General features: G+C 33.1%; 4 protein-coding genes across 6 annotated transcripts; 2 read left to right on the top strand and 2 right to left on the bottom strand.

The window, feature by feature from the left end:
* Window positions 1-269: 269 nt before the first annotated feature.
* On the bottom strand, window positions 270-1,710 carry LOC102620034 (probable transcription factor At1g11510). Its single transcript, XM_052435569.1, has one exon. The coding sequence runs from the start codon at window positions 1,630-1,632 to the stop codon at window positions 451-453; it is 1,182 nt and encodes a 393-aa protein (XP_052291529.1). The 5' UTR covers window positions 1,633-1,710; the 3' UTR covers window positions 270-450.
* A 3,966-nt stretch (window positions 1,711-5,676) lies between these two features.
* On the bottom strand, window positions 5,677-6,783 carry LOC102620317 (oxygen-evolving enhancer protein 3, chloroplastic). Its single transcript, XM_006467891.4, has 3 exons — window positions 6,385-6,783; window positions 5,996-6,291; window positions 5,677-5,889 (listed from the first exon to the last, which is right to left on the bottom strand). Exons 1-3 carry the CDS (start codon window positions 6,689-6,691, stop codon window positions 5,791-5,793), a joined length of 702 nt encoding a protein of 233 aa, XP_006467954.2. The 5' UTR covers window positions 6,692-6,783; the 3' UTR covers window positions 5,677-5,790.
* Window positions 6,784-12,040: 5,257 nt separating this feature from the next.
* Window positions 12,041-17,501, top strand: LOC102620602 (kinesin-like protein KIN-14C). Of its 2 annotated transcripts, none has more exons than XM_025094596.2 (17): window positions 12,041-12,333; window positions 12,546-12,800; window positions 12,878-13,022; window positions 13,098-13,207; window positions 13,293-13,412; window positions 13,525-13,728; window positions 13,865-14,074; window positions 14,171-14,245; window positions 14,380-14,526; window positions 14,598-14,736; window positions 14,827-14,936; window positions 15,345-15,506; window positions 15,588-15,808; window positions 15,957-16,029; window positions 16,121-16,225; window positions 16,338-16,442; window positions 17,065-17,501. In XM_025094596.2, the coding sequence occupies exons 1-17, from the start codon at window positions 12,289-12,291 to the stop codon at window positions 17,242-17,244; spliced, it is 2,406 nt and encodes an 801-aa protein (XP_024950364.1). In that variant the 5' UTR covers window positions 12,041-12,288; the 3' UTR covers window positions 17,245-17,501. The 2 variants fall into 2 exon arrangements, with proteins under 2 accessions (XP_024950364.1, XP_006467955.1); XM_006467892.4 differs by having other exon boundaries at window positions 12,042-12,333; window positions 15,957-16,038.
* A 1,191-nt stretch (window positions 17,502-18,692) lies between these two features.
* Window positions 18,693-20,658, top strand: LOC102620863 (thioredoxin-like protein CXXS1). 2 transcript variants are annotated; one of them, XM_015526702.3, is made up of 3 exons: window positions 18,693-19,006; window positions 19,085-19,207; window positions 20,278-20,658. In XM_015526702.3, the coding sequence occupies exons 1-3, from the start codon at window positions 18,890-18,892 to the stop codon at window positions 20,428-20,430; spliced, it is 393 nt and encodes a 130-aa protein (XP_015382188.1). In that variant the 5' UTR covers window positions 18,693-18,889; the 3' UTR covers window positions 20,431-20,658. The 2 variants fall into 2 exon arrangements, with proteins under 2 accessions (XP_015382188.1, XP_006467956.1); XM_006467893.3 differs by having other exon boundaries at window positions 18,789-18,997.
* The last annotated feature ends 268 nt before the right edge of the window (window positions 20,659-20,926 follow it).

Below are 20,926 nucleotides of genomic sequence, written 5' to 3'. Positions count from 1 at the left end.
TTTAACAAGAAAGACACAATTATATATGCTTAACATGAATGGAACAAACAGCCTAAAGATGGATCAACTCATCAAGACATCAACGCATGGTCTCCACCTCCATATTCCAGCAATATTCAGAATTTACCATCAACAAAGCAAAGATGAAAAGTGATAACCATATCTACAAATTAAGCAGTAATATAATAGTATTCACTAGGAACAGGACAAAACATTAAGAAACAACAATTTAGAGGTCCCTGCCGGATAATTAAACCAAAATGAGCACATCACAAACATCAAATATATTTATCTGGCCATGGGAAGATTAAACTACAATCCATCCAAGACAATGATATAGCCACCTATACCAGAAAATTCCACAATCAACAAACGGTTAATATGTTTGTTATTCTCAAAACAACAACTGCAAGAACCATAACTTATACCTAAATAGAACCAGCAGCTTAATTACTTCATGGCTTCCAAAATCAACTTTGCCTGCTCCTTTATCAACTCATTCCGCTGCAGGAACAACTCCAACTGAGCAACCTGCAATTCCTTCCACCTTTCCTCCAACTCGGCCTTTTTGGCTCCTTCAATCATGTCCAATCCATCATGGAGCACAAACTCCTCCAAACCAGCCACACCAAGACTCTTATCAAACAAAACCTTGTCTTTGTCCTTCAAATTCACAGTCTTGTTGACAGCATTCCCTTTATCATTATCAACTTCCATCTTATCTCCTTCTGCCCCGTCAGTCAACTCTGCTTTCAAAGCCGCCAATGACTTACTATTCCCTTTTTGGTTCTGATTCTTCTTTGGTTTCCCATTAGACTTAGCAGCTGATTCAATGACTCCACCAGTACTTTCACCTCCCCAAAACTTTTTAGACAAATCATAGGCTTTCTGCTCGTGTGGCTTCGAAAAAGTACGATCTTCTCCTTTCTTTTTACCTTTTCCAAGATTGTTCTCAAACTTTTTCTTCAATCTCCTAATCTTGTCCACCAATTGAGCTTTACTAACATCCACGTGAAGCGAATTCTTGATATAATCATAGAAACCTTGCATATCTTGATTCGGATCAAGACCCTTTTTTGTCGAATAATCAGTCATTCCCTTTAGCACGACAATTTCATCATCCTCACTCCACAGCCTTTGGAAAAGCTGCTTCTTTGTATCCTCTCCAGGCTTTTTCTGTTCCTCCTCGTCCGGATCCGCCTCCGGACTCTTCTTTTTAGCTCGTTTCGAATCTTTTGCAGACTCCTCGGTCTCATTCGGGCGTTTCGACGACAATGGTTTAGACCTGGGTTTTGTTACTTTTGGAGTTTCTTCCATAGGCTTGGTGGCTATCGGCTTCGGAGTAGCATCGGGTTCGGACTCGGATTCAGATTCCGACTCAGATTCTCCGGAGCTGAGGGACTTGGTCTGAGGAGTTGCTGGGGTAGCTTCAGGCTTTTTAACAGCCGACTGCTTATGGGATTTTTGCGGTGGAGGAGATTGTGTCTTTGCCGGCTCTTGAGCGTCCTCTTCTCCATCGCCATCAGATGACGACACTTCTTCTGACCCCGAAGAGTCGTCGTCTTCTTCCACTTCTTCTGATGAAGAAGCAGCTGGAGGTTCTTCCATCGGATTCGGCTTCTTCGGTGCCATAGAAAGACAAAGACTGATAGTATATGAGTGTTGTTACAGCACGAGGACTAGGGTTTGCGGAGAGGCTTATAAATTATAAAACAAATTGAAAACAGTGTGTACGTTTGTTCTAAATCTATTGTCTGTGTAGATCCAAGCCGTAAGGCAAGGCAATTAGTCACCGTTGGATTTTAATACTTTCTGATTTGATTTCCTTGGGAAATTCGGACGACAGCCTAAGCCCCCCTACTTGCGCTTGGCCCATTCTTTACCCTAGTAAGGCCGTGTAGGATTGTGCTCTAGAGACTTAAAAATAAATTTAAAAAAATATAAGTTAATTTTGATATTTAATAATTTTTTAAATATTATTTTTAAATTTAATTTTATACTTAATATATTTTTATATACATACTAACATATATTATGAAAATCTAAAATTATTCTTATTTAATAAGAAATAAAACCATAAAATATACATGCAATTAATAAAATAAAAATATTTATTTAATTTTTATTTATTATATATACACATAAAAATATTATTATATACACATAATTATATATATATATATGTGTAAATAAATTTTATTGAACATTATGTTTATTTAAGTTATTTACATTCTTACAATATCTTAAAAGTGAAATTTATCAAAGACATATGATTGTTTTTAAACTTATTGTACTTTTAAAAATAAATTTTATCAAACATTTAATCAGCTCTCTCCACAATTAATTATTTTTATAACACAGATATCATCAATCATTTTAAAAACTATACTATTACTAAATTCCTCCTAATTTTCTTTTGTTTAATACAAAGATTACATTGATATTTTTAATCTTCACTTTTTAATATATCCGAATGTCGCACAGCAGATTACAAATTCTGTTATGGTTGAAAACTTGAAATTCGTTGTTGTGACTCCATTTCCCATGAATTCTCTTCTTTGTGCATACAAACTTTTTTTTTTTTTAATGTCGGCAATCAAATTAATTGAAACTTTGTTTCCAAAGTATTTAAATTTTTAGCTACCTATTGTTGTTTCTTGAAATTTAAAATCTCCTGTTATAATAGCTACTAAGAGTTCAGTTCATGGTTAGAAGGTAATATTTAATTTCATTGTTTTTTATCCTTTTTTTTTAATTTCATTGTAATATTTAGTTTCATTGTTTTCTTATAGGGTGTGTTTGGAACCTAAGATTATGTGGTATTATAAAACTATTCACATTAGTTTATTACCAAGGGAATGTTTGGCAAAATTTGAGACCTCATTGTGGTGCATTATAATGCATCACAATGAGGGAACCTCGGATTTGTGTAAATGCGGGAGCTTTTGCCTCAATTGAGGCAAATTTATTTTATTAAAATATTATAAAAATAAATTATATGATAATATTATTTTATTTAATAATACTATATTCTATTATAATAATATTATATTTATATATTAATGATTCATATAAAAATAACATTATATTATTATATTATTATTTACAGTAATATTAATTTTAAATTAATATTATTTAATTTTAAATATTTATTATTAGTTATATTAAATTATAAATTTATTAATACATTCAAAAATAAAATAAAATATTATATTATAAATTAAAATATAATATAACATTATTGGATAATAAATTATAAATTTATTAATTTATATTAACAATTATAATATAAAATTATTATTTACATATAATATTAACTTTTATAAATTTTATTTTATTGTAATTATAATACAAATTTTAGAAATTTAATCATTAATTTTTAACATCTACCAAAAAATTGTTAAATTTCTAAAATTTAAGATTTCTATATTTAGTATTTTTTAAGTATTAATAAATATTATTTTCTAATTATTTAATTTAATTAATCACAAAAATTAATATAATGCAATGCAACACCAAATATAGTCTAATTAAAAATTAATATAGTACAGTGCAATACCAAACATTGTATAATATTGATATAATACAGTGATCATGCAATACAACATAATATAATACAACAACATTAAAATAGTGCAATACAGTATAATACAATATAGTGTGTCAAACGTACCTTAAGAGTCAAACTAATCAAACTATTATCTTAAAATAAAAATATCTATTAAATTTTAAAAAGGTCAAATGGTCTAAAATACTCTTATTCATTTTTATATATATTTTTTTTCATTGTTATCATATAAAATTAAAATATTTAATTATTGGGGTAATTAAACCATCTTTAGTAAAATCTATATAATTTACAATCAAAAAACTTTTGAGTGGGACTAGTGGCACACCTCTAACATTCTCTTCAAACCCCTTTTCTATATATATCATTTTTAATTCCTAAAATAACCCTTATTTGTTGCATTTTCAATTTCTTTCTCGATATAGCATTCATGAATTTTTTTATTTTTATTGCCATCTCTCTTAGTTTTTCTTAGTATGTAATAACTTGAATGTATATCTATATATATAAAGAGAAGTATATGCATATCCCAAAAAAAAAAAAAAAAAATTGGCCTAAGTAAACAAACTTCATCAAATTATCTTCCCTACAAAAACTTAGTTTATATTTAGATCAAATTCTTATTCTATGAAAATTCATTGTTTTTTTAAAATTTATAGATTTAAAGGGCTTATAATGGAGAAAAAGACTAAGAAAACAAGGTAGGTGTGTTTAATTAGGTAACTTTAATGTTTAATACAATTTAAAGTATACAAAATAACCAACAAAGTGTTGGCTCCACTGGCAATGGAGTCCCCTTAAGTGGCTTGACTGGGTTTGCTCTCCAGTTCGAGTCGCAGGGAAGTCGTCTTTGTTGGGAGAACATGTGCCTCCCGGTTCGAGTGGGGACTTCTAGTCTGGGTTGTGGTACGGGCTTAAAGGTGCCTCCCACAGTTGGGGCCCTCCCCAGGATACCTCGTGATTAATATAAAAAAAAAAAAAGTATACAAAATAAATTTATAAATACAAAACAATGGGGTTTCATAAGAGATATAGAGGGGTACCAACAGCGTCACTCAAAAACTTTTTCTTTGGTAAAAGGTTTACTTAGAAAAGCTGCTGTATGCTTTACAAAACGTATCCTTAAACCGGGTCACCCCGATCCATACATGCTCTGATCAGTGCTCTACTCTTACTGGCATTGCTAATAATAATTCTCTTTAAACTCGAGTTTTTCGTATCTTTCTGGGTAAATCCGTGAGCAGAAGAAGTCTTCATCCTTTAGAAGAACTCTGGAGGCTCTTTATTATATTTTATGAAAAAAATGACATTAAAGGATCCAATGGCTACTTTGTTATATAGAGTCTTGATATGATGATATTGGGAGTGAGTGTTTCTTGCGTAATACTTGATTTCTCTTTCTTGAACAAAAATGCTGATATAGTGGAAGAGAAGCTGCATGCCCCTGTATTAGAAGACCCCAAAAAAAGCTCGAGTGGATTGGGGGCCAAAAAAAAAAAAAAAGAAGGTTATTGCCTCATTGGTCCTTTGACATTTCTGAGAGAAAATCAAGATTTAAAGAATGCTATTCCTGTTCCCACAACCTTAGAACAAGCGAAGTTATTCTATAATTCATCAAATAATAGGAAAAATGTTTACCTATAATGTTCTGTTGAGAAGAATATCGAATATGAGGTTTGCTACTTCGGAGATGCATAAGCTATTGCCTAGCCTAGTAACGTTTGAAGGGATGCTAACAGAGAGAAGATACAACCACAAAGGAAAGTGTAAAGTTGAAACAGGGTCGCACATTAGTCATCTTCTCTTATTCTTGTTGTTTATCTTTCGTTCTATACTTTTCTTTATTTCAATTGAAATGCTATTTAGTTTTTATTGTCTTCTGCTGTGACTATATCGTTCGAGTGTTGTTTTACTTTTCTTTTTTTTTTTTGGTTTCTGTTTTTGGATTGCATCTCTGCTCGAAATAGTATGGATTGCTCCATTGAGCTTCGCTTGCACTTTATTATGTCACCAAAAATTTATGCACAACAACACTACAAGATTGATGCTCCATATTTGAGGGCCTGCCTGCCAGTTTCTTAGCAGTTAAAATTATAGACATTTCACCCTGGACAAATTATTCTCGATACTTTGAGCGGAACGCCAGCTTGCAATAAAATTCACAGAAGTTGTTGCCTCACAAAATGAAAAATATAGTTTACATCAGATTATATTAATTCTGCTTAGCCAACCTTGGAGAGAACATCGTTCAGGGTAGATACAGTCTCCGCATAGTATTTCTCTGCTTCAGGAGTGCTCTTAATCTTTGCCGCATGGTCAAGCTGGCAGACAAACAAAAAGAACAAAAAAAAAAATCCAAAATATTCACATTAAGATTACTAATTATAAATTAACAAGCAATCAACTTCAGAAGGAAAAAAAACTCACATTGCCGATGGTCTGGAAGAGCTTTCCAGTGAGGTTCTTGAGGGATTGTTTCTCATCTTTGGGCTTAGCAGAAATGATAGTGTTGAGGTCATAGCGAAGGTATGAGGCCCTGAGACGGAGATCATTCTGAACATAGGGCCAGGCCTTCTTGTCTATTAATTCCTTGACATTAAGAATATCCTTTGCTGACGCCTTTGCTCTCTCTGCTGCCTGGGCTGGACTAAGTGGTTGGATGAAGAACCTCTCCTTCAGTGGCAGATCCAGGTCTCTTGGCTCATCAGAGTTCAACGTTCCAGCTGCATGCCAACATCAAGATTTCCAAATTTCATAAAGAAACATTTTGAATATCAAGGACTAATAAAGACTGGCATATATTTGGTAAAGCTTACGCAATCCGCCAGAGGGTGGGGGAGGAGGACCAACTTTGATGGGAGTGGCATCAGCAAGTACAGCTTGAACAAAGGAACCTGAGGCCACACCTGCAGCAACAAGACCAAGCATAGCACGGCGGCTAGTTTCAGGCTCGTTTGATGCCTGCTGGGCTCTAACAGTGAAACCAGGGCGAGCCACAGCAACTCTGCTGTTGCTAGGGGCGTTCAAGCGGTTTGGGCCACTGAGCTGGAAGCTACCTTCAAGAACAGCCTGCGAGTGGGAGGATCCACGTAAGCCAGCCATTGACGCCATAGCTTGTGCCATTTTTCACTAAATCGGGTTTCAGAAACTTTGCTTCTTTCAATTGAAGCAGTAAGGTGAAATTATATTTTTGGATACTTGGGTGATGTGGTTTAAGTTTTGTTCTTTGCGTTCTGCGATGTAGATTGGTTTTGGGCCAGCACCTTATCCGCCGTTTTCTACTTGGATAAGTTGGCTGTGGTCTTTGCCAATTGCTTTTAGACACGTGTCATATTGATGATTTTTCTTGTTGACAAGTTGGATTGGGTCTGAGTGTGGGCCGGTGGATTTTTGACACGTGGATTCCACCAGATTGTTATCCTAACATTGCTGTTTCACATGAATTACTTGATCAAGTGCATCCTTCAAGCATATTTATAAATGGGCACATAAATCAACAAAATTTTCTTTTAAGTTCGCTACAATGCCAAATTCTAAAGACGTGACTGACTCTGAATTAATCTCTCTGTTATGGTGAATTATACAGAACATTCACTAAGTGATGATATATCCAAGCATCAGCCAGTAGTCACTAGTGACAGACAGATTCATAGCAAAGGCAAAAATAATCCGTAGGGCAACAACTAGACTAGTTTCATGGTATGTTGAGGGATGGCTCCGTTTTAACACCCCTGCGAACTAGAACCAATCCTCGAATCCGCTCTTATACGAAAAAATTCTTATTTGGAAATAATTCAGAGATATTCCCAATAATTTTTTAATGGGTGTAATGGAGCCCGATCCCCAATTATATATATATTTAGTTTTAAAAACATGATAATTTACAACATGCGAGTAAATGAGTTGAATCCACCATTAAGAACCTGTTTAAAAGCCAAAAAATCAATACGACATGCAAGTATACTGAACGTTAGTTTCATAAGGAAAAATATCTTTAGTATCTATATCTTTTCAAATCCATTGTAATAACTTTTTTTGGTTTAAATATATAATTATCTTGGACAACAAGACTAATGCTGCATACTAAATGTGTATAAATACTATCTAAAAGTGTAATGAAAATATACAAGCCATTGCACAATTCTGTTGTCTCTTCCTTACTTTCATGGTGTTAGAGCCATCACTCTTACGAGCATAAATATGGTCGATCTTTCTTCTTCTTCTTTAAACCCTGATTCCTTATATATAAATCCCACCATTTTCACTAAACATCTGACACTCAATAACCAATTGCTATATATTAACATAGCTGCTCGGGCTCCGTTAAATCTCACTTTTTTTTTAAACCACCCGATTTCTAGCAACCGCATTGGGCCCCAACTAATCCGAATTCAGGGTGTAGTCACAGTTAAGGCTCTTTACTCCTCTCAAATGATGTGTTTAGTGGGGATCGAACCAGAGAGCTATTCCCACTTACCCAGCCAGCGTCGCCAATTGAGCCACAATCGTTTAGTTAGATCTCACTTTTTCAAACTACACATCTTAGAGAGAACAGTTTAATACACTTCTCTTCAGTTACAATCTTTTAGGCTACATAGACAGAACTTATCCTTGCCCTTTTCTAACTAAAACTGAAAATGATACAACCATCCTCAACCCTGCTTACTCTCTTTGGAACCAACAAGACCAATTACTGCTTAATGCAATATTGTCTTTGGTGTTTGAAGGCATTACTCCCTTTTATTGCAACAGTCAAAACTCTAGTGAAACATGGTCAAATTTGGCCACTATGTTCGTAGTTGAGTTATTCAGACACAAGAGTCCCTCACCCTTCTCTCTCCAGGAACAAACATCACTGAATATATGCATGATGCCAAATGCCTTGTGTGATGAACTTGCTTTAATTGGCGCTCCTATTAGAGATGGTTACTTTGTTCTTCATATTCTCCAAGGCTCAATCGCCAATTTAAAGAAATTTCCTCCACTGTAAAAGCAAGAAAAACTCCAATCAGTCTTGAAGAGTTATACGTCTCTCAACCAAAATTTCTCTACGTCTGAATCTCCTGAATATATCCTTGTGGTCATCTATCGCACTTAATGCTCCTTGCCTAAATTACTTGATCAACAGCATCCTTCAAGCATTTATAAATAAGCACATAAATCAACAAAATTTTCTTTTAAGCTCGCTATGATCCCAAATTCTAAAGACGTAACTGACTCTTAATTCGCCTCTCTGTTATGGTGAATTGTACAGAACATCCACTCAATGATGATATATCCAAGCATCAGCCAATAGCCACCGGTGACAGACGGATCCATAGAAAAGGGGAAAATAAAAGGTCAATCTCTGTTCATCAAATACTAGACTAGTTTCATGGTGTGTTGAGGGATGGCTCTGTTTTAACACCCCCGCGAACTAGAAGCAATCCTCGAATCCGCTCTTATACGAAAAAATTCTTATTTGAAAATAATGTGGAGATATTACCAATAAATTTTTAATGGGTGTAATGGAGCCCGATCCCCAATTATATATATTTTTTAGTTTTAAAAACATGATAATTTACAACATGCGAGTAAAAGAGTTGAATCCCTCATTAAGAACATGTTCAAAAGCCAAAAAATCAATACGGCGTGCAAGTATACTGAACGTCAGCTTTATAAAGAAAAATATGCCCACCACGATTTTGGAGGATCAAGTTACCAAAGTTTCTACTATAGTATCTATATCTTTTCAAATCCATTGTAATAACTTTTTTTGGTTTAAATATATAAGGCAGCGTTTATATTTTGGGTTGGAGTGAGAATCCTAGGATTAAGAGTGTGGAATGAGAGTGAGAGTAAGTTGTTTACTTACACTGGAGTGGGAGTATGGAATTGTCTTGGATTGAAAATAAATAATTTTAATTACAGTTTTACCCTTATTTAAAAAATTATAATTTTTAATTACAAAATTAATAAAAATATATTTGAAAAATAAAATATTTATTTTATTATATTTATAAATTAATAGTAATTATTAATATTCTTAATTATGTAAATCATAATTTTTTATTAATTTTAATTTGAATCATGTAAATAAAAAATTATTAATAATAGCAACACAAATGAAACATTATCATTGATAATATAGTACAAAATTAATATTTTCTTAAAATTAAATATTTATTATTATTATTATTAAATAAATATAATAATATTATATTTTCAAATAAAGATAGAATATAGTAATATTATTAATTCTCTATGAGTATAATAATATTATTTTTAAGTAATTTTAACTTAGAATCAATCTAAATTATTATTTTTAACTAAATATAATAATATTATATTTAAATATGTTTAATATTATTATTTTAATAAATTTAATTTATAAAATAACATACTAATATTATTTAAATAAATATGATATTATTTATTTTATTTTAAAAATAAAAATAAAAAGGGAAGAGGTGGGAGTGGATTCCTGCCATAGGAATGGGAATCCCACTCCTCACTCCAAAACAAAGTGGGGCCCACGAAGTGAGATTCCCACTCCTATCTTAAAAATTGTAAGTAAATACTGGAGTGGAAGAAATCCACACTCCTCACTCCCACTACATAATTGTCTTTGCACGGCAAGACTAATGTTGTCTACTAAATGTGTATAAATACTATCTAAAAGTGTAATGAAATTATACAAGCCATTATACAATTCTCTTGTCTCTTCCTTACTTTCGTGGTGTTAGAGCCACCACTCTTACGAGCATAAATATGACTGATCTTTCTTCTTCTTCTTTAAACCCTGATTCCTTATCTATAAATCTCACCCTCTCCAGTCTCCACCAAATCTCTGACACTCAATAACCAATTGCTATATATTAGCTTGTTTAACTAACTCGGCTTAACAAACTAACAACTCAATTATGCTATCTTAACACTAACAATGCTATGATTATTTAATAAAGCCCCAACTGGATTTTTTCAGCAATATATGTACATATAGGCAAGTACAACAATAACACGTTTGCTAATATTATTGTGAACTAATTCCAATTCACAAACCACGGTAATTAAAAGAATAATAATACAATAATAACACGAACGCGCACATACATCACATTCCAAGCTATTCCACGGGCTTCAAAATTCTGTCAAACAGTTGGCAAATTTAAATTACGTACTAATTACTAAGTAGAAACCAATGTGGTAGTACCCATTCGAGCCTCTATATTAAAATCTATTTTATCAATTTAAAACATTAAATTATTGATTGAAATGTTAAAATTTAATTAAAAAAAGAGAAATCCTCCTAGTAAAATAATTTTATCGACCCCTTGAAATTACTGAGATATTGTAATGAATCATTTTTATCAATGTAGATTGATTTATTTCTTTATATAATCTAATTTTTATGTCATACGATAGCAACAATTTTTGTGGGCCCGTGCTAATTGCCAAAAGACTCCAAAATTCTAATCGAGGCTGATTTGGATGGGCCTAAAGCCCACAAAAAAAAAATTAGGCCGAATCTAGAGATTTAATCAGGTCCCTGAACTCATCTCGATATTAAAAATAGTTAAAAATTTAAAAAAATAAAGAATAAACCATAATTTTTAATTTTTACTCTTAGTATCTTGCATCTAAAAAAAAAATAATTAAAGAAAAATGGAAAATTTGGTCAAAAAATGAAAAAAAAATATTTTTTCAATACACTCTTTGTTTTATAACTTTGCTTCAGTAGTTTTCTCGCAGGTTTGAAAGCAAATTGAATGAAAGAAAATAAAAGTATCAGCATTGATCTTGTTTTTGTTGACTTTTTTTTCTTTTTTTCCTTTGCTTTTGAAACAAAGAAAACATCAAAACTCTGCAAGACCCACTATGTAAATACATCTGTAAAATAAGATTGAGTAGAGTTTTTGGTAATTCTTTGGCTGTTTTGATAATCTTTGGCTCTTGTAAATATTGGAAATGTATTTATGTTTTTCTAGAATGTGTTTGTTGTATGTTTAGATGTTGTAAAAGTATGTAAAAGTAATCTCTTTTAATGTAAAGACCTATCAACATTTTCTCTTTATTGAGAGAATTGGGAATCAAACTCTTATTTTATCCCCCCCACATCATTTGGATATTTTTAGAGAATATCTCTGATTCATCCCAAAATAATAAATTTCATGTATGGAACATATTCAGGATCACTATAGATTTTGAGATAAGGCTCCAGATCAGGATCCTTACCCCAAACCCCTCCCATTATCATCACTATGTATAATGTACTTCAAATTTCACCAACTTGTAATTTTGTAATTACAAATTTACAATGTATCAATAAAATATGAGTCAATTTCATGAAAATGGAGGGGGTGCAACTAGTGGGAACAAGAAAAAATTAAAGTATCGTGGGGCTATTCGGATCATTTAAATTCAGGCCAGTAACCCGATCCAATTGGGCCCAAAAAGAGAGAAACGTTTTAATTGCTCTCGGTGGCCGCCAGATCTGATTTCAAATGAATTCAAAATTTTAACTCGCGCTCCCAAGCACTCCCGTTCCTTTGCAAACCCTAACGTTCCAAAAAAAAAAAATATTCAAAAAAGGAAGCTGTTCAAATTTCAATAATCGTAATTCTTCTTTTGCATCATCTACCTTGAGTTTCTGAAATTAAAGGTGAAGATCGAAATTGGATTATGCAAGTTTTGGAGCATTCCCAATAATCGCCCGGAGCTTGTTATTGATTTGCTAAGATATGGCGTCTCGTAACCAGAACAGACCTCCTCGAAGCCCATCTATTGTAAACCCTCTACTCTTTCAATTTCAATTTTCTTTTCATTTGATTACTCAAAAAATTGAAGAAAAATGCATTCTGTTTTTTTCGATTTGTAAATTCAAAATTGTAGTTTCTATAACATAATCTTTAGGTGATTTCTTCGTTAATTTGTTGTCTTAAGTTATATGCTTTGGCTAGTGTTGTGTTTAGTCTCTGTGCTTTGAATTTTTTTGTAGAAGAAAGAGGGTACAGATGATGTTCCATTTGATAAGAGGAGGAGGATAGGGGCAGGAAGAACAACGGGGGCCACAAGTACTGGAACTGGACGTCCGCGGCAGGCATTTGCTGTCGTTAATAATAGGCAAGATGTATCGGCAGCAAGTGATATGGCAAGCACCGAGGGTTCAGATTGTGGGACTATTGAGTTTACAAAAGAGGAAGTTGAGGCTTTGTTGAATGAGAAGCCGAAAACAAAAAAGTTTGATCTTAAGGTTTGTTTTTTGGTAATTCAATTTGTTTGTTTGTTTTTCTGTTTTGGATTCTAATTAGTTGAATTTTGTTGTGGTAGGCAAAAATTGAGCAAATGACTGAGCATAACAAGAGGTTCAAGCTTTGCATCAAATGGTTTCAGCAAGTTGATGAAAACCATGTTCTTGAGAAGCAAAAGATTCAGAGTGCATTGGAGTCTACTGAGAAGAAATTATCTGATACTGGTAATGTGAATTTTCTTACCTTGTCTTGTGTTGCCAGATAAAGCATTTTATGTGACTCAGTTTTGGTGCTATTAGAAATGGAGATGAAGAATAGGGAGAGTGAACTGAATGGAACTATTTTAGACTTGAGGCAAGAAAATGCCCATTTGCGAGAGAAAGTTGCAAAAGAAGAATCAGAAAAGCTGGTAAGATTATCATTAATTGGATGTTAGTGGTTTATTCATTTCTTCGAGTTATTAATTTATTTAATTATTTTTTTTTGACAATTAGGATGCAATTGAAAATCATAGAATAGAAAAGGAAGCTAGAGTTGCTGCTGAAAAGTTACAAGCTTCTCTCTCAGAACAGCTTGAAAAAGCTCATCAAGACATTGCAGCTGCCAACCAGAGGGTAATAATAACTGGTTTTTATGTCTTTTGCTTATTTATCTTGCTCTTCTCTGAATTTAGTAAGTTCCTTAGGTAGAATCATCTAATGTTTTCGACTTTGTTTTACACTGTAGGCTGTCTCTCTTGACGATATGTACAAACGGTTACAGGAGTATAATCAGAGTCTACAACTCTACAATGCTAAACTTCAATCTGATCTTGAAACAGCTAATGAGGTGAATAAACGTGTAGAAAAGGAGAAGTTGACCATAGTCGAGAACCTAAGCACCTTAAGGGGTCACAATAATTCGTTGCAGGAGCAATTAGCTTTGTCCAGAGTAAGTTTTTAGGGTGTTGATATTTATCTAACTTTGAATCAACAACAATTTATTAGGACTACATTCTTATAACTATTTTTCTTCCCTTAATTTTTTATTTATACTTACTGTTTTGTCATACATTGTCTTGTTTCAGGCTTCACAGGATGAAGCTACTAAACAGAAAGATTCATTAGTTAATGAAGTCAGATGCCTTCGCGGCGAATTGCAACAAGTAAGAGATGATCGTGACCGCCAAGTAGCACAGGTGCAGACTTTAACCGCTGAAATAGTGAAGTATCAAGAAAGTACTGGAAAATCCTTAATGGAATTGAATTCCTTGACTACAAAATCCAAATCATTGGAGGTTTGTTGCTATATATTTTAAGTTTGTGTATTTATAAGTTTTATGTAGATACATTTTGTGATGGTTATATTTATGACATATTGGCTTCTTTCACAGGAGACGTGTTCATCCCAAAGAGAGCAGATAAGGATTATGGAGATTCAGCTAGCTGCTGCAAATGAGAAACTCAAGGTAAATTAATTGTTTTAAGTGTAAAAATTGTGGCTTACGTATTGGTTGTTATCTTTATATCATCTGTTTATTCTTTGTTGTTAATTGCTTGTTTCACATTGCTAACTGTAATAACACACTTTTGCTTTTTCTAGATGGCTGATTTATCATCTATGGAAACAAGGGCAGAATTTGAGGAGAAACAGCGAGTAGCACAAGAACTACAAGAACGCTTGGCAGAGGCAGAACATCAACTGATTGAAGGAGAGAAATTACGGAAAAAATTGCATAATACTATTTTGGTACTGCTCTTTTGCTCATACTTTTTGTTGTGTATTTTGCAAAAGTCATAATCAGCGATTTTCTATTGCAGGAGCTAAAAGGAAATATTCGAGTGTTTTGCCGAGTACGTCCTTTGTTACCAGATGATGGGGTTGGAGCAGATGCTTCGATCATTTCTTATCCCACATCTTTAGAATCTCAAGGAAGGGGCATCGATTTGATACAAAATGGTACGTGGTATTATTATCATATTTTTTAACATTTAGTTTTTTTAACTCATTTCTTATCGTACCTTAACTTTTTTATTATATTATGAGCAGGGCAGAAATTTCCCTTTACGTTTGACAAAGTTTTCAATCATGAAGCTTCGCAGCAGGATGTCTTTTTAGAAATATCACAGTTGGTACAAAGCGCCCTTGACGGTTATAAGGTGACAATTTTGTATTTACCTCTTAAAAATCGAACAGAAGTTGTTCATTGGACCATGGTCTTGGTTGAGAGATAATAGCTAATTTTTGGTTTAAAAACTTGAGTAAGCTAACTGATTTTCCCGTTGATGATCAAGTTCTTTATTTTAAAGGTCCATCTTAAGAAGTCCTAATTGAAGGGTGGGGTTAGTTGTATTTGGTTGTTGTGGCTGTTGTTGGATATGGGTATAGTTTCATTGGCAATGCTAACATCTTAATTTTTGCAAACAATAATTTTCTGTTATTGCTTATCTATTATGAAATTTGTTAAAGTCCTATTAGAAATTGCATAGAAATAGAAACTGAAATTTAATTGTCACATGAATTTATAACTTGTCTTTAATCTTTTGTGTGATGTATTCTTTATGCAGGTCTGCATATTTGCTTATGGTCAGACAGGCTCTGGTAAAACATATACTATGATGGGTAAGCCAGAAGCACAGGAACATAAAGGGCTGATTCCACGCTCATTGGAGCAGATATTCCAAACCAGTCAGTTCCTTTTAGTACAGGGCTGGAAGTTCAAAATGCAGGTACACACAGTCACGGCATTTTTAATTTTTTGATTTAACAAGTGTTTATTAAACTTTTAACTTCATTTCTAAATATTGAAGGCCTCAATGTTGGAGATATATAATGAAACTATCCGTGATCTGTTGTCCACAAGTCGAGCTGGTGGTTCAGATTTGACACGTACGGAGAATGGTGTTCCTGGAAAGCAGTATGCAATTAAACATGATGCAAATGGAAACACTCATGTCAGCGACCTTACGATTGTTGATGTCTGTAGCATATCAGAGATTTCATCGCTTTTAAGGCAGGCTGCACAGAGCAGGTAATGCTTTAGCAGATTTTTTTCTATTTTCTAAAATGCATTATTTTCATTAGGTAATGGGAATACGCAATATTTTTGTTGATTGCTTAACTGAGAACAGAGTAAAATTATTGAAACTTTCGTATATATTTATATTTTTTTTGGCTAGGTCTGTGGGCAAGACTCAAATGAATGAGTATTCATCAAGAAGCCATTTTGTCTTCACGTTACGAATATTTGGAGTAAATGAAGTACATTCTCTTGTAACACTACAGTCATTTTTCTTTATTATTTTTTAATATATTGTTGACATATCTCCTCTTGCTTTGCTAGGCAACTGAACAACAAGTACAGGGTGTCTTAAACCTCATTGATCTAGCTGGAAGTGAGCGATTATCAAGAAGTGGGGCGACTGGTGACCGTTTGAAAGAAACTCAGGTATCTTTTACGTAAAATATCTTAACTTCAGCCTTTGGAATTTCTTTTTGTGTTTGCTATATATGTTATTCATGTGGTTTTTATGATCATGCTGATGTTTCTACACAATCAGGCCATAAATAAAAGCCTGTCATCATTGAGTGATGTTATATTTGCCTTGGCAAAGAAGGAGGATCATATTCCATATAGGAACTCGAAGCTGACATATCTTCTTCAGGTAAGGCGGATTCGAAACAGCTTTGACCTTGTGTGTTCTGCATGTTTTTAATTCATAATCACCGACATTTTCCTCAAGACTTCTGAGAGGAAGAAAATAGATTACATTAGTTAGAGAAACCAATATTATACCACACTCAGTATGTGGTAAACATATCATTTGTACTTTTCCGTAGTTAGTTTATCACCTAATAGAAAATTCTCCTCTCCATGTCCATAACACCCACATCTAAAGCAGTGGAGGCCTATCCCTTCATACAATTTGAAATCACAAGAGTTTTTGTGTATGGTAGAACCTCAGAAGCAGTCAATACGAAAGTAATTATTACTGCTATCTTATAATTTTGTATCCGATCCTTTATCACTGGGAGCATTAGTGAGCATATAGAGCTCATTCTTTGATTGTTTGTTTTCTATTGTTTCTTTTGATTGTTTGTCCTCAACATCTTTTAATACAGTATTCTTAATGAAGCTTGTAAAAAGCAAAATTAAGAATACATGGGAAGATTCTTGCCTTTCTTACTCAGAGAAAGCGGCGGGAATATCTGCAAGAATGGTCTCATAAATTTTTTTTTTATTGGAATCAATTTGTCTTTCTAACTTGTGTTTCGTATTTTGAACAGCCGTGTCTTGGGAGAGATTCTAAAACTTTAATGTTTGTTAACATCTCGCCTGATTCTCCGTCCGTTGGTGAGTCCCTTTGCTCTCTACGGTTTGCTGCGAGAGTCAATGCCTGCGAAATTGGGGTTCCCAGTCGCCAATTGACTTTGAAGGCTGCTGATTCTCGGTTGAGTTATGGTTGAAATACTGACGTGTTTACTTTGTCATGTTCATAATGACTGTGTCCCACATGCACTGGAGTGGGTTGTCATGGTGAGATTATAGGATCTTAATTTTGCTTTTCATTGCATGATAGTTAATTTATTGGCTTATAAAGGTGACTATTGTTTGTTGTATGACAAAGTTCATCAGTTGATGAATACAATTTGAAGGTAGAACCGCGGAAGCAATTTCTGTAATATGTACTTTTATTGATAGTGAAATTGAGTCCTTTTCACTCTGTTATTTTGTACTTTTTATTTTTTTAGAAAATTATCAGTTATATATCCTTAAATGATATCCGTATCAAATGTGTGTGAACACTTTTCAAGTGTATCACTTGTATACTCTAAGTTGAGAAAACACTTCTGCCGTTCACCATTCCATTAACTTCCGTTAGAAGGTTAACAGAATTGTAGCAAATTGACTATTTTACCTTTGAAACTCAAAATAAGGTAAAAAGATAAATTTATCCAAAAAATTAATGTAAATTTTTAATACACAATTTTTTTTTATTTTGTTATTAACAATATATTTTTTTATTAAAAAATGAATTATTAATGGTACATATTATTAATAATTATTCATAAAAAATATTTATATTATATCATAAAAAATTATTAGCAACATATTATTTATAATTATACATATTATACCATAAAAATTTTCAGTTGGAGCTTGGAGGAGTAGATTTTTAAAAATTTAGATTAAATTTTGGAGGACTAGATTCGATTGTAAAATAATTTTTTTTAGTAATTATTAACAATTATCCGATAAGTGGAATGACATATTATTTTTATCAATATATATCATATGACATGTCATTTTTTACTAAGTAAATGAGATTATATATTTTTTTTTATCAAAGTTTCGTCAGTCTTAAAAATTAAATTATCCTTATGATGTCAACGCTTGCAAACGAAAGTTGATGGAATGGTGGACGGTAGAAGTGTTTTGTCAACTTAAGATATATGAGTGATACACTTAAAAAGTGTTTACACATATTTGATACAAGTATTATTTAAGAATATATGACCGATAATTTTTTTTTTTTTTTTTTCTTTGAGGGAGCTTTTGCTTGCGTATTTCTGTGGAATATAAATACAGTTGCGCAGGTATTTTCTTAAGAAAAGACCTTCAGTGGGCGCCGATGGTTTTTCTTATTATTACTATTTTTTTAATATTCGAATGATTGGGCGATGAATGACGAGCAATAATTTCCTGTTGCTCCTTATCCTACTTTTTAAAATCCAATATTTTATTGTGAGTGTATGCCCGAATTTTGTGATTTGTATTTCTTAATAAAGTCGTCAGGGAGAAGTTGTCCTGAACAAACTCAAATGGTTCTAATTTTCACTTTTGAGCTAGAAAGTCAGTTCCATCAAGTAAAGTTGAAGAAAAACAAAAATATTTTGTTAATTTTGTATAACAAACACACCCAATATGAAAGTGGGACCAAACCTGATAAGGACGGTATGAGAAAGAGAGTGGGGCCCATTCATAAGCCATTCATATTTTGTCTAATGATCTAAATGTCCATTCTAGAACCCGAAGGTGATCTGTTGTTACTTACACCGAACCAATATCTATCTGTCTATTTCCAAACCCTAGAAGAGGAAGAAGAAAGACATGGAAGCAGCGGCACAGGAGCAGCAGAACAAATCGAGAGTTGTGAAAGTAGATTCAGTTGAATCTTGGGAAACTTTTGTCTCCCAAGCCAACAATCAAGGCTGCCCTGTGCGCAATGTTCTTCTCACAATCCTTCAATTTTCATATCAAAACGTCATTCTATCGATAACACTGTCTCGCTGATTATTATTGCAGGTAGTTGTACACTTTACTGCTATTTGGTGCATGCCTTCTGTGGCCATGAATCCATTATTTGAAGAACTGGCCTCAGCGTATCCTGATGTCCTGTTTCTTTCTGTTGATGTTGACGATGTCAAGGTAATTTTTTTCCCCCTCCACTATATAATGTTATATTCATTTCACTTTGTTACTTTTTTCGCTATTTATGTTGTAGTTCGTAGAATGTTTCGCCACAGAACAGATGCACTGTCTATTGGGTATGTTTTCATTTTGATTGGGAAAGTGATTTTCACAGTCAATTTTGATATGGTTTCTCCGCCATAGTTTGATAAACTGACTAAATGGGTTATCTTTTAAATATACGCCTGCCAGGTGACAACATGCGAAGCTGATGATAAGTATCTGCCTTTTAGATAGAGATAGGTTGCTATATGACAAGTAGCTACCATTTTCCTTCCATTCCCATAGCTATATTATATATGAGCAATTTCCATTTGCTGCTCTAGGATATTAGATAGTTTTCTTATTTCTATATATTTTAATGTAAGTTCTTACATACATTTTTTGAATTCACAGATTTTAGGATTTTTTTTTTTTGTGTCATTACAGACATGGTTATAGATTTTAAAGTTCAGATTTGCTGTAATGCTGCTATGTATTATAAAATGCTACCAAGTAGCAACTAAAGTGTTTTTTTGAGTCGGACAAACCGAAAAGCAGATATTATAATTATTTTACTCTATAATTAATTTTTTTTGCAATTTTCACCAACTGATGAGTTCTAAACAATTTATAATTTTTCAAGTTTCCTTCTTATCCATGGTCAATTTGAGAATCTTTCATTACCAAGTGTCATGAAAGTTAGGTGATCATAACCACCTAATAAAAACCATATTTTGAATGCGGTGTTCATGTTTTTGGATAAATCTTTTACCTGTTAAAGTTAGGGGTCTTGCTAACTACCCAAAATCAAGTTTTCTTGTATGACTCAGTTGTTGCTTGTCAAATAACTAGGGGTCATGGGAAACTACTTTTGGGTCAACTATAAGTTACATGTAATGTAACTTAACAGCTGCCTTAGAGTTGTCAAGGTAGTTCATGAACATTGTTCAATCTGTCTGTAATAACTATGTGATAAAGAGAGGCCCAGTAAATTAATGCTTGATTGTTTGATTCTTATTCTGTGATCTTTCTGCCTGCTTGGTCAGGATGTGGCGTCTAAACTGGAGGTAAAGGCCATGCCAACATTTTTGCTGATGAGGGAAGGGGCTGTAGTCGACAAGCTAGTGGGTGCCAATCCAGAAGAGATAAGGAAAAGGATTGATAGTTTTGTTCAATCCATCCGAGTATATGTAGCCTAGTAACATCAGATTGCTCTGTGGTTTTTGTACATAGCTTGAACCTGTGAAATATGTGGTTGTGCTTCTTTTTTGCATTAAACAGGTTTGTTAAGTTGTTGGATTCTGGCTTTCAAGTGTCTCGATTACAATCCGGAATTATGTAATGCACCTGCTTTTGTTTTGATATTTTACCCTACCCTGTTGTATTACATACATTTCACAATAAATTTATCAAAGTTGGTTGTGTAACCTCTGTTTGATGTCTGAATTTTGGGTTATCTACGTGCATACTTTGCATGTACCATAAATGAAATTTTTTTATTTCTGCTCATAAGGTTTAAATTATGGGATTATGTACTGAATTAGGCTTCTGTAGTCATGGCGGTGTTTGCTTAATTTTGCTAAAAAGAAAAAGGCTTGCGGGTTACAAATTATCGATAAAGATTATAATCTCTTTTCATCAGCTTGTCCTTGTCCAAATAATTTTTAACAGTTCGGATGTGATGTGAATAATTTC

This window comes from Citrus sinensis, chromosome 2, assembly GCF_022201045.2.
Source record: "Citrus sinensis cultivar Valencia sweet orange chromosome 2, DVS_A1.0, whole genome shotgun sequence".
NCBI lineage: Eukaryota > Viridiplantae > Streptophyta > Magnoliopsida > Sapindales > Rutaceae > Citrus > Citrus sinensis.
The sequence above is the reverse complement of the archived record's forward strand: the minus strand, read 5'-3'. Positions and strand labels throughout refer to the sequence as shown.

Coding starts and splice junctions, on each gene's coding strand:
- LOC102620863 (XM_015526702.3), top strand. CDS start 18,890: ATGGAAGCAGCGGCACAGGAGCAGCAGAACAAATCGAGAGTTGTGAAA. Junction 19,007..19,084: donor AAGGCTGCCCTGTGCGCAAT/GTTCTTCTCACA, acceptor TTATTATTGCAG/GTAGTTGTACACTTTACTGC. Junction 19,208..20,277: donor TTGATGTTGACGATGTCAAG/GTAATTTTTTTC, acceptor CTGCTTGGTCAG/GATGTGGCGTCTAAACTGGA.
- LOC102620602 (XM_006467892.4), top strand. CDS start 12,289: ATGGCGTCTCGTAACCAGAACAGACCTCCTCGAAGCCCATCTATT. Junction 12,334..12,545: donor CTCCTCGAAGCCCATCTATT/GTAAACCCTCTA, acceptor ATTTTTTTGTAG/AAGAAAGAGGGTACAGATGA. Junction 15,507..15,587: donor GCTGGAAGTTCAAAATGCAG/GTACACACAGTC, acceptor TAAATATTGAAG/GCCTCAATGTTGGAGATATA.
- LOC102620317 (XM_006467891.4), bottom strand. CDS start 6,691: ATGGCACAAGCTATGGCGTCAATGGCTGGCTTACGTGGATCCTCCCAC. Junction 6,292..6,384: donor CCCACCCTCTGGCGGATTGC/GTAAGCTTTACC, acceptor GTTGGCATGCAG/CTGGAACGTTGAACTCTGAT. Junction 5,890..5,995: donor TCTTCCAGACCATCGGCAAT/GTGAGTTTTTTT, acceptor TTTGTCTGCCAG/CTTGACCATGCGGCAAAGAT.
- LOC102620034 (XM_052435569.1), bottom strand. CDS start 1,632: ATGGCACCGAAGAAGCCGAATCCGATGGAAGAACCTCCAGCTGCTTCT.